Here is a 12,690-nt window from a genome sequence, read left to right as displayed (position 1 = left end):
ACAAGGAAAAAACCTTCAACAGCTCACAGTGAAACAAGGAATTAAAATATGAAGACACGAGTCAATTATAACTTTTTTCTTTTTTTTTAAAGAAATATTAGTCTTATTCTAAATAAACATGGCATTTTTCCAACCAGGCCACTAAACGCCACTGGAAACGCCACTTCAGACACCGATTCATATCAGTATCTTAGAGCATAAATATTGCATATGACGGGAAAGAGAGCCAGAGGCACATGAAAATAGTTTCCAACTGCAGGAGATACTATACTGATGACAGGAGCTCAGCTTTGATTTGCTCAAGGCATCGCAGAGTAACCTTAAAATAGCAAACTTACTGGAGTTAAGATAAGATACGGACTTGTTTGCAAAGTACGCCGCCTCGGCCGTCCTGCCGGTGCCCCGGCGAGCCCACGGCCCCCGCCAGCTGCCGGCACCCCACGGCCGCCCCCGCCGCGCCCTCCTCACCTCGAGATCACTCCATACAGAGTCCTGGTTGCACATGTCCCACGCCATCCAGCTGCGGAGCGACGGCAGGAAAGCTGGCAAACTACAGTCCAGAGGCAGGCAGGCAGGCAGCAGACACTCATGCAGGCAACGAGACCCTCTCTGAGAGTGAACCGAAGGCACCTGTCTTACTACTGTTCCCCGTCACATGACAAAGCTATTAAAAAGTAGGCTGGGCTGTCACTCATCCAGCCTTCTGGAGCCGCTGCTCCAGCCCGTGACGTCAGCCAGGGGCAGACCCAGCCTGAAGTGAAGTAAATCTTCGCAAAAGCCGCTCCGAGCTCGGCGGCCGCGGCAACACGCAGCGATTCAAAGCAGATTGCCGCGCCACACCCCCGGAGCGCTGCTCCAGCCCTAGCGCAGCTCCCACCCCTCCCCGTCTTCTTTAATTTCTTAGCTTGCTTCCTTTGTCCTCCCCCCGCTCCGCAGCACACAATAGGCAGAGCTGTGCTTATAATAAAGAAAAAGTGAAGTGACTCCCAGCCGAGCTACAGCCTGCGTGCTCTGAGCAGCCCGAGCACCTTTCCCGTGCCTGCGCCGGCTCCCCGCCGCTGGTGTCTTTGGAGGGGCTGTCCCAGAGTTCGGCAAAAGTTACACCCCCTCCCGGCTTTGTTTTGCCCTCGGAGATTTTGCACCTCCCCAAGTATTGTGGTTAGGTTATGGTTTCTCATAGACAATTACAACTCAAATAAGTTTTTCCACGGTAAATATATCGGCAACCCCGCCCCCCGCACACCCCCACCCCAGCACTTCTCTGAAATGGACTCAGCATCTATAAAAAATGTTCCTGCGGTTCTCTCACCTGCTCCGAGGGGGAAGCCTGATGCTGTTCCCAGATGGATTACGTACTTGGAGCTGCTCTTTAACCACTCCTCTGTACCCGTGCATTCCCCAAGAAACCACGGCAGTCACAAGGAACTGCCTCCGTCCTGCCCACGGCCGCCTCTAAGAACTGCCCCAGGGCACTGCTCTACCCTCCTGACCTGAGCTCAGAGGTTGTTCACTGAAAATAAATTAATTTAAAAAATCTATAAAAATATTTACGACAAGTCGTGTGAAAATCCGGACATACTGTTAACACCTGTCTCCCCGTCAAAGCCTTTCCCAGACAATAGGGGCTGCTGCAGGTGCAACTGGTTTATGATACCCCTTAGCATTGCGTACACAACAAATTCCATGTACCAAGCTGAACTGAAAATTGTTGTCCAGAACAGGGCAAGAAAACCCAAAAATAAAGGTCTTGTTTAACTATCCCCACCTGCCTGCTTATTGTTTTAAGCTGCAGTTCTTTTAATTATCTGGGTGCAAAAATTCTCGTGAAATGTAAATGCTGGCTCCCTTGTGCTGGGCTACCAGTCAAAGTTACAAAACTATAGCTTATCATCCTCCATGTCATGAAATATTCATTTTCATTGTTATTTGCAAACTTGAGTATTCTAAAGACTAAATGAATTCAATTATTATTCAAGGCTATGGCAATTTTGCTGAGAGGAAAAAAAAATAAATACGAAGTACAATTCTTGAAATAGCCTTTTTCCCACAGATACTGGAACACAGATTCAGAAATGGTAGGAAGTATCAGATATATTCTTAACTTATTTGTGTTTCCTTGTAATTCATTATTGCCAGTCCAGATAAAATGTACATTTTTCCAAGCTTGTGCTTAAGTTGAAAATCACACCGCACTGTCATATTTTTACCAAGCACTGATGACAAAAAAGGTATTGTTTTTACTTTACTTAATTAAAAAAAAAAGACAGAAAAATACCAAATACCTACAGAAAGCCTTTCCTACAAATAATTAAATTAATGGTATTGCTTTGCTTCACAACAAAAAAAACCTAATTTCCTTCCCAATTATATGCTGATTTAATGATAAAACTGCAGTAAATTATTAAGATCTGTGTCAAAGGTGAGTACCTCTACCCCCTGAACAGTCAACTGTGAAATAATACTGGGCACCTGCCTGCCTGGAGTGGAGTCGGTTCTTATTAATTATTATCTGTGGATCCATGGTTGGTGGAATATTCTCCTTCAGTACCTACTTATAATTGTGTTCATTGACTGTGCCGAATCCATCATCTGGGTTTTTTTTGAAGTTTCATTCACACCTTTTATAGAAATGTATTTACACTGGAACATTTCATATTGCTGTTTTGGATATTTTGACCTGCTCATGTTGTTTCTATTTTCTACATTTCCACTTCAATGCTTTCCCTTCAAATTAGCAAGTTAACTGATAAATATAAACTGTGACCTTAGTGGTGCTCTCACCATACAAGCTTAGAGACTGAAGAACTTTTCTAGTGCACTATAGAAGGAGCAACCAAAAGTGCTAATTACAGGGCCCCCAGAGCTTTTCAATGTCCCTGTCCACATTAGAGCATGAACTTTGCTGGCACTTCCATAGTTACCTGGAAGAGATGCCAAGCAAAACTCCAACTACAAAAGACTATGAGATTTCAACAAGGGTTCCAAATTGCTTGGGAAGAATTGTATTTATTTTTAACTGAAGTGTCTAACTCCAGCCACAGTATAAATTTACCCACTAGGATCTTTTTTTTCCCCGTGTTTTAATGTGGGTTTTGAGCACAGTGCCCCAAGGAGGAGAAAAGCAAGGAAGACAGCTGCAGTGGTGGTGTAGTTTGGAAACCACGCAGCCTCCGCAAATGCAAATGAAGCCTGTGAAACCCAGCCAGCACCTAAGCTGCTTCCTCAAAGGAAACCTTGTCTTCTGAACATTCCCTAGAAGCTTTAGCAATGCTCTTCACTCTGTTTTGACAACACTAAAGAATTGCACAAACATCTTTTGTGGGGCAATATCTGAGCACATACACACACAATATTTGGTTCCATAACAAACACATACAAAGAAAATTCTCCTTCAGCTGACAAAGTCTACGGGTCCATTTCACACGATTTGCCCTGTTGAAATGTCCTTTATCAGACCACCTCTTCAATCACTGCATTTCCCCTGTTTTCAGGTTAGTCTGTAGCAGGTGTCAGCAATTCCCAGATTTTGCCTTTTCTTCTTTAAGGGCCATGATTAAATAAAGTTCTGATAAGCCTTCCAACAGCATTTGGGCACTAATTCCCAAATCCTAATACATTTCTAACAGGAATGGAAGGTACGGCTGCCTGCAACAACAGGAAATACAAATCAAAGACCAAAGCCTTCAGGCCCTCTGTCCTTGACTTTTTCCTGGATTCAGCAATCATTTTATCTCTTTCTCCTCCTCTTTCACCCACATTTTCTAGCTATGGCTCAGGTTTTCCTATATAACCTGTAATTTAGGTTTCTCAAAGAAGTTACTGATTTTGGAGACCTCATGACCAGAACTTAGCCCTTTCATTATGGGACTGAGGAAAAAAATTTTTTTTTTCTTTCCCCCAAGACTATGATATTCTGATTTTTGGGAAAGTTTACTACTTTCCCAGTGGAGTAAGGATAAGCAAACTTGTACAGAAAAACAGTGCTGGAGTTTCAGACAGATGAGGTTTGCAAATCAGTTCTCACATTGATTCAACCCTTTCTGCTCAACCCTCCAAGAGTGAATGGCCTTAGAGCAAAAGATCAGCCAGTGCTGTATATAAAAGAGCAAACTGCACTCCAAAGATGTGTTAGTGTGAATGGTGTTCTATATAAAGTATATGTACCCTATTAATTTTTTATTAAAAATCTTCTTTCTGTGCATCTTTACTCTTATTTTTTGCACAGTCCTGTATTTGTTCTCCAGTCCATTCTCTCTGTTCTACTTCTAGCCTATTTGTTTGCTCTTTTTTTTTTTTTTTTTTCCTTTCTCATCTTCTTTTCCTTATTTATCCAGTTCATACTACCCAGAATACACCCTCAATAGCATAAGTCAGTGAATCAAACTCCTTGAACTTCTGGGTTCATTGGTGCAGTAATTCTACAGTGGAATAAAGCCATCTGCTCTCTCTGGTTTTGGTAGGGCAGTTATGATTGGAGAATTATTTTTTTTAAAAACAGAGAAACCCAGGATAGTGCTCTGTACCAGCTCTGTGAAAAACTCAAGGGCCAAGTTATGTCTTGGCCCAGCTCTGGGTCACAGGCTGCTGTCTGAGGAGCTGTATATTCGAGAGTCCAAAATAACTTTCTCCGAACAGCAAAGCGTTACGGACATTACTGACAGCAGGCTGAATTTTGCCACATCTGCCTCCACAGACTGGGGGCTCAAGTAAACAGCACTGAATGCCAGGGGAAATCACTTGCTTGTGTCATGTGCAACTGGACCTGACTATGACTATTTACTATCAGTGCAGATTTCTTGATTATCAGCATTAACCAGGCTTGCAGACATGCAACTCTTTGTAACTGGGTGATTGTAGTAAAGCCTTCCAGGAGTGTTCAAGTGAAGCAGGAGGATCACAAGTACTCAATAGAAGAAATCTTATGATTATTTTTATACCTCCCTGAACATCACCCTCTTTATAAGCATGTTTCAGTTATTCATTACTATAAACAAAAAAACTAACCCACTCCAGCTGATTATGTAAAAAAATATATTTGTCACTAACTTCCCTCCAATATTTGAAGCTTTCTCCAGAGCCCTCATTTGCTGTGATTTGCAGGAAAATCCAGCTTGTCAGGCTTACTAAAAGGAATATGAACAATGTCTTTCACTTGGATGTTACTGTTTTACAGAAGGGCTGATCTGTAAAAGAGTATCTACCTTTAAATTTATGACCTCTATATGTTTGAGAAACAGAGCCATGTAAACACATCCATTTCCTGGGGAGGCTGTGGTGCTGTCTGAGCACAGACACCCAGGCAAGCCAAGGAGACAGATTCCAGTTTTGCACTGTCTTGTAGGTTGGCAGAGCAGACAGGACCACATCAAAATCGCAGACCGTTGCAGATCTTCATCATCTCTCCTTTACTCACCTCACTGCTGATATTTCCTTGGAACAAAAGAAGTCATAAAGTTCTTATTGTCCCCTTATCCTTCCACACATTCAAGTCCCTGGGAAGAGACCAAAGCCTGCTCATATCTGATATTATCAGACCCAAGGAACTGCTTTCTGATATTCCTGTTCAGGGGCCCGGAACATCTACCCTTACTCAGAAGTTGAGCCCTTCCTGTCTCACTCCCAGCCTTGCTGGGATGCTCATGCCCTTTCGGCAATTGTCTTCTCCAGCTTCAGGCACACAGGGCAAAACGTGGGGAAGGTTCAGAAGCACACCTTCCATTTGGAACACTCTGCAGAGCTCTGAACACCCCACCCAGACCTTTCTCATTATGTGTATTACCATCCACCTTGATCCCTTTCCCTTGAGCACCTAGAGAATTACCCTGGAGCTCTTCCTCCCTGACTTGTTCATAGAAAGCCAATCTAGTTTTTACTGACTTTTTCTGAGAGGGGTCTGAAGAGGATGATGTCATGAACAACCACCATGGGTTTGGTATCTTAGGGCACAGAGAAGATTCTCTGGTGCAAGCATAAGCAAGTTTGTGGGAGGTATCAGCCTTCAAAGCTACCAGCCTTCTACTGAGGTGGCCACCCAGCTGTCACATTGCATTTGGGGCTTGCTTTGCCATCTGGCCATTTAGTCACCCAGACAGGGCCTCCCAGCCCGAGGGGGATGCCCAGGCTGCAGTGCAGGAGAGCACACTGCCTTACCAGATCCATGCCGAGGCTCGCAGTAGCTACTGGAAGAAAAAAAATCTCTCATTTCCATAACATTGGCTATCCCCTCTCAAAAATGGCTGGGTAGGCAACTGCAGTGGAGCACACACAAGGCTGCAGTACAGCACTGGAGAGAACAGTAACCTTTAAATACTCCAAAATCAAATCTTGTTTTACACAAAATCGCTATGGTAAAGTCGATGTGAATGAAGCACCTTTGAGTGAAGGAACAGAGGGAAAGGCAGTGGACAGTTTTAGTGCCTCCTAGCAATTCTTTTTAATAAACTAGAGATGACAGACAGCCTTACCAACACATCCCTCATCTTCAAATACGACTTTCTTCAGACAGAGCTCAGTGGAACTGAGTCAGCCTTTTTTCTTGGGCCTAGCTCTTGGCATTTTTCATATTAAAACAAAGTATAATGCAGAAATAATTCTGGACTCTAGTAATCTGATGGGATTTTTGTAACGCAGGCTACAGATTAGCTCTGCAACAATTTTAGGGAAACAAAATAAAATGAAGATATCACATAACACACCTGATGTGTATGTTTAAATATGCTTATGGATCAAGTTAACCTTTATAGGGTTATGCCTGCCTGTGGAAGTGTGCAAGCTTTTGAGGAAATTCCTGTCAGTGGAGAACATAGCTCCACTCATGCAGCAGCCAGCACTCACTGCTTGGCCTCTGAAGCTCCCAGGCTGCAGCAAAGGTCCCCTTCCCCAGCTCATCACAGCCCCTGCACCCCATTTTCCTGCATCAGCCAAGGACAAGCCAAGCAGAGATGGGATCACCTCCCTGCAACACCCAACAGTCTCATGCAGATAAGGCTTCTTCTGAAGGATCAGCTTTGCCTGACCTCTTAACTAGTAGCCCCTGCCAGCCAAAATTGAGCCCTGGAATTATTTTTAGCCAGAACCTTTCATGAATTGCAGTTAACTCACAATATGCAAACTAGTGACTAGTACTAGAGGAATCCCTATGGGTTTTGTGGTTCCACTGCCTGCTCAAAAGTCCAGTTATTCATTTTTCTTGGAGCTGCAATATTCATCTAAAAAAGTTGCACAAATGGCAAGAGATGTCATTCTCCCTCCATCCCCAGTTCAGATAACTAAAAAAAAGGAAGATAAGCATTTAGCTCAGGGCTTATTAGCTATACAAAGTGCAGCTGTAAACCTTCAGAGTCTGACCCTCCTCCAGTGATGCCTTTGACAAGAAATTTGTCAGTACTTTCACCTCTGACTCGGGGCCAAACATACTAGTGCAGAGATGGAATAGGAGAGCTAGCCATAGGAAGGTATGGGTGAGTTACTGCTTTATTTTTATTTTATTTTATTCTAGCCAAATCACTTGCTTCAATACCTGTATGAGAAAATGCAGTAAAGTAAAAGGGGAGGTTAAAGTAGCTGGAAGGGGTGACTGCTCTAAATCCTTTGGAAAGGAATGGAAATCTTTAAATGGATTTAGGCAGGCTTTGAATCAGACCTTATCACAGAAAGAATGACCAAGACAGTTCAAAGCAAAAACTCCTTCCCCTTATTTTTTTTTTTTTTTTTTAATTTTCATACTATTCAGGCTTCCCCAGCTTTCCCCTGTGAATACAACAGGAATAAAGCACATAGATTGCATCACCTATCACCATTTTAGACATCTTTGTTCCCAATAAATTTAGTATTTGCTGGACATCTTTACCCTGGGACACTGATTATATATTATTTTTTAAGAGGGTACCAGGAAGATTCATGCTTCCTCCCCAAAAGGGCAGTAACTGTATTTTCATTACTTCATGTCTCTCAACAAATATGGCAAGTTTGCTACTTCTGTGTTTGTCCCTAATGGATCTCTAACTCTGGAAAATTCCCCAACAGTCTGGCTCAATTAAACACTATTTGTTGTTTCTGCTCTTTTGAACTCCACACGTGGAAGTGCAAGTCAGGGCAATACATTTAACCAAAAGCATTGAAAGGACTGTGCGAGTTTCACTCTGAAACAGAGACTTCATCAGAGTGCACCTTTTCCTTTTGCCTATTGCAGCCTCCCCCCTTCTCTCTGAGGAACAAAGAACCAAATCAAAATAGGAAACTGTTAGAATGGAAGATTATTTTAATTTCTGTTGTAAGTTGCTGTGTATAGAAAGCCCACTGAAAAAACTGCAAACCAACCCCAAAGAACACTTAATCATAATATTATTACCAATTTATTAAACCAAGATTGCACAGACTGGAGAAATGAGTGCGACACATCCCTGGGGGTTTTTCTGGAGGTAGACCTCCAGCTGTTTTATTCACACATGCACTCCTGTTTACAGGGACTTGGAAAAATATTTGCACTTCAGTTCAATGCAACACCATTTTATATTGTTTACTGATTTTCCTTAAGGAAGGGTAGAAGTATGCACAGCAAGCTGGAGAGGTACACTTTGGGAGACAGGGCTACCATCTTCCAGGGAAAGTGGGGGAAAACACATGGTGGTTGTTAATTTATATCCTGGATAATGCTATAAATCGAAGCATCGCTGACAATTCCTGCCCAGTAAACATGCTCAATTTCATCTCCCGTAAAAAGGCGAGCAGGCACTAAATAGCAACACATTTTGATTTTCATTTAGCCACTTTAATGATAGGTGATGTTAGTGGAAAAGATCATTTATCTTCAGATTTATTTTATACGAGATAAAAGGCCTTGCCAATTTTTTAAAATTCATTTACACAAGTGAATAAATCTTCCCAAACAATAACTAGGAAAGTCATATTTCTTTAACTTTGCTAAAATCTGAAAATGCTGATCTTGGAGTGAAATAGACAGCACTGGCATTTTAATCAAGATCATAAAGACTCCTCTTCTAAATAAGAAGCACAGCTATACTTCAGAAAAAAAAAAAAAAGTCTGATTCAGAGATGCCTTTTTTAATGCATTTTGTAAAAAAATCTCTGATAAATCAGGAGAGACACGTGCAATCTTTATGTCCCCTTCATTTTTAGATCAGTTCCAATGTGAAGGCTACCTAAAAATAGACAGAACCTAACCTTTCAAATATCTATACTGCTGCATACCACGAACACAAGCTTTCAGTGCCTCTCATGGCTTTCAAGAGCCTTGTGCTGTGCCTGTTTGCTCCTCTAGCACATTACCCCACGGTGCCTATTGCACCCAGGCATGAGACGAGCTGCAAGTTGCAATGTGCGGTGCACTGCAATATGCGATATTTGAGACGCGCAAGCAGAAAGATCATGAAAGCCAGCTTTCCTTTTTGGCTATTTGATTTTTGCCACAAAAAGGACACTGACAACGTTGAACCTAGTAAGTGAGGATGTGAAAATGAAGCTGTGCTGGCTGCCCCAGCAGCTCTGTTTAGAAAGCACAGGCTGTCTGGTTTGCAGCACACTACTCTTAAAAATATGAAGGGAACAATAAGCTCTTTTATTGTTTTCTACAGTGCTTGCAGACACAGTTCTACCCATCTAAAGGAGAGATTTTGCAACCGTGCACTGAACTGAGTAACTGGTGTAGAATTACAAGACGGCAGAATACTCTGTTGTAACTATTTCTTTGCATTACACTTTCAAAGCTGTGATTCTGCTTGGCCTAAACAGTATAGGTCAAATACATCCCAAGCACAATCCCAGCAATTTCAGGTCAGTGGTACCTGAAAAATCAATAGCATTTAAGTTGATGAAGTTATAACAAGGGGGATTTTGGCCCAGGCTGTACAAATACTTATATACTTACTGTATATATTCTTCACTTGGTATTATGCTATATTTAATTGTTCTCTAACGCTAAACACTTTACTTAGCAGGTCCTAAAGCCACACTAGGAGCTGGAATAGGAGGAATCTGTATCAAAATCTCCTAGTGGGGCTGCCCTGGAGGCTTTGAGTGACTGGGACTTTTGCTTACACGAAATAGAAAATCACCCTTGTACCAGTTGTTAGCTAGCCACTCCTACCAGGAACGAGCTCGTAAGGACTTGCTTTCCTTTGTTTACTGTCATGCTTTGCTCTGACGGAGTCACAAGTTTGTCAAGGCATTTTACTCTGTCAAGAAATGAATAAAATAACTTACACTGATAAAATAATGAAACAAAGCAGCATCAGACTAAATTAATTCCTTTGAAGAATTTTAGATGGAAAATGTCTTACCTGCTGACAGGAAGGCAAGAATAGCAAACAAAGGCATAGGAATAAAAGCTATTCAATAAAATATCGATTTCATTATCACCACCTATTCAACTTAATTTTCTTGGCATCCATATCCCTAATGCAGGTTTGTGATAGATCGTACAATCACTTTTTAATTAAGCCCTACTGTGCCTTGTATTAAGAACAAGACAGTATACATTATGGCACAATATATCTACCAAAATATTTAATGCTTATCCTTTTCATTTTGGTATTTAAAAGTTGTTCTCTTAGGAGGTGGTATCAGTATTTAACAACATTCTTGACAGTAAGTATAAAAACAAAAAGCTTCATACTTAATCTAGCCATGTCAAAACTGAAACTCCTTAAAATAATTGCTTTCTGAATATATAGTATTTCTATTGCATTATGCCATTACTACTCAGCTTTCAACATCTTAAGATGCAAAACTTGTTCCTTCTCCTACATACTGATGAGATAGGAAGTGGCACAAGGATAGAAAACTCACATTTGACCAGTTGAATGGTACATGAAACAGATGTTATCATGTTACAAGAGATATTTAATGAGAAGCTGTAGAAGACTGGCAGCTTCCTGGGCTGGCAGTATTTTTGTTTCAGGTCTCTCTTGGTGTCTTGCAGTTCTGCTGCTTGTGATGGGGCAGATCCTCTATAAGAACAGCACTCATCTTCCACTGTAGTACTGGCACTTTTCAGAGGGCAACATTCACTTTAATTACTAAAATTTACCCATCTTCTTCCAAGTGAGACAAGGCTGTTGTTGCATGTATAGTGTGGTTTTAGTTTTTTAATGCCAGAAATGAATCAGTAAACATAGTTACATTATGGTATACTATTTCTTATTCTGTACCCATAGTAACCAAATTAATCTCAAGGCACTGCTGGCATTAATTCAATCTGAAGCTCATACTTTGGATTTCACATAGGTGCCTTCATCCTATTCTTCTCAACTAATAAAATGTTAATATATGGCCATGTATTTATTTCTGGTTCAGTTCAAGTTGAGGTGTGCAGTACTTTGCAGAAACCTAATTAATATGAATCATACATTAGAACATTCTGTTTAGTATACAAAAAAAAAATGATGCTAGCACATGAGTATGAAACAGAAGACCTAAGAATTCATTTCTAGCTGTAACTTCTCTGTCTCTAGCATAGGGAAGGCAGTTCTCCTTACTCTTAAATCTCCATTAAAAAAAAATCCCTAACATATGGTGCAGTTCTTCACTGAAGAACTCCACCAAACAAATCATAAATTATTGAAAAAATAACAGGACTGAAGAGATCTTGGAAGATGAGGTACTGACATCTCCTCCTGTACCACTGTGAGTTTGGTGCGCACTAGCAATGAACTAGTTCCCACAGTGATCCAGATGTACTGTCTTCAGCAACACCCACTGATAGGAGTTTTTCCACAGGAACAGCCTTCAGCCAAAAATACCCATCCAGTTGATAGTGAAAAACCATCTCCACACCCCAGGAATTGTGCCTGAATTGCTCAGGAGACATAAGCAGCTCAACAGCTGAGGTACTGACTAGGTCTTCTCTAGACCTCAACAAGAAGAAATCCAGTTTGTCAGAACTTAATTTGGGCAATCTGATACCCCCGGCATGCTACAATCCCCAAATCTTCTCTTTTGCTTAGAGAGGTTTTGCAGCAACAGTTCACACTTCTTGGAACCCTTCTTACCTAGCTGTTCCCAGTCCCAGGGATTCCCAGGAGCACTAGTGTCCCCAAGTATTTTGATGCTTTCAAAATACCCAGCTAAGAGGAATTACTGCACTAAATGGTGCCTAACTTGATCCAACCACTGACAAAGTAACAGGGCCAGATTCTGCCACTCCTGCTCACCACGTACAACAAGCAGTCCCATCAAAAGGGTGAGCTGATGTGAAGAGCTAAGGCAATGCTTACGGACAATCAGAGGGAGTGTAGGTGATCTGTGGCTCCCCAGGTGAAGATCCCCACTCTGAAAGGAATCACCATCATGCCAGTGCTGCTCTGCATGGAAGCTCAGACCCCAGCCTGCAGCAAAGCTTGTATTTGGCGGACAATGTTCTGTTCTTACAATGTTCTGTTTGCCATGTTCTGGAAAAAGCCACAGGGATGTTCGAGCAAGCCCACAAACAGGTTGCACTGGCAGCCCCACACCCACCACTGCAGGACACAGAAGATTCAGTGGGTCTCTCCATTAGGCACATCACTCAAGGCTGTATCAAAGAGAGGCTCAAGCTCAGCCTTTGCAGATTGGCCCACCTCAAACAAACCTCCACAACACAGGACCGCATCAAACAGCTGGAGTTCAAAGAGCTGCCCAATCATTTCAGGTTCTTACCTTGGTAACCGAGCACCAAAACTCTCAGGGGGCCCT

The 12,690-nt window shown here is 42.0% G+C and overlaps 1 protein-coding gene across 2 annotated transcripts in view; it reads right to left on the bottom strand.

Moving 5' to 3' along the window:
* Positions 1 to 12,690, bottom strand: part of PPARGC1A (PPARG coactivator 1 alpha) — a 365,445-nt gene that overhangs the window by 68,189 nt on the left and 284,566 nt on the right. Inside the window, exon 1 of one of the 2 annotated variants that reach the window (XM_033513571.1) lies at positions 469 to 727. The exons of the other annotated variant lie outside the window; for it this stretch is intronic. Within the exon in view, the coding sequence (XP_033369462.1) occupies positions 469 to 516 (48 nt within the window). The 5' untranslated portion in view covers positions 517 to 727. Of the gene's footprint in view, positions 1 to 468; positions 728 to 12,690 lie in introns of those variants that run through there. 2 annotated transcript variants of the gene reach the window in all.

Source organism: Parus major, chromosome 4 (assembly GCF_001522545.3).
Source record: "Parus major isolate Abel chromosome 4, Parus_major1.1, whole genome shotgun sequence".
NCBI lineage: Eukaryota > Metazoa > Chordata > Aves > Passeriformes > Paridae > Parus > Parus major.
Note: the sequence above shows the minus strand (reverse complement) of the source record. Positions and strands in the feature narration are given on the sequence as shown.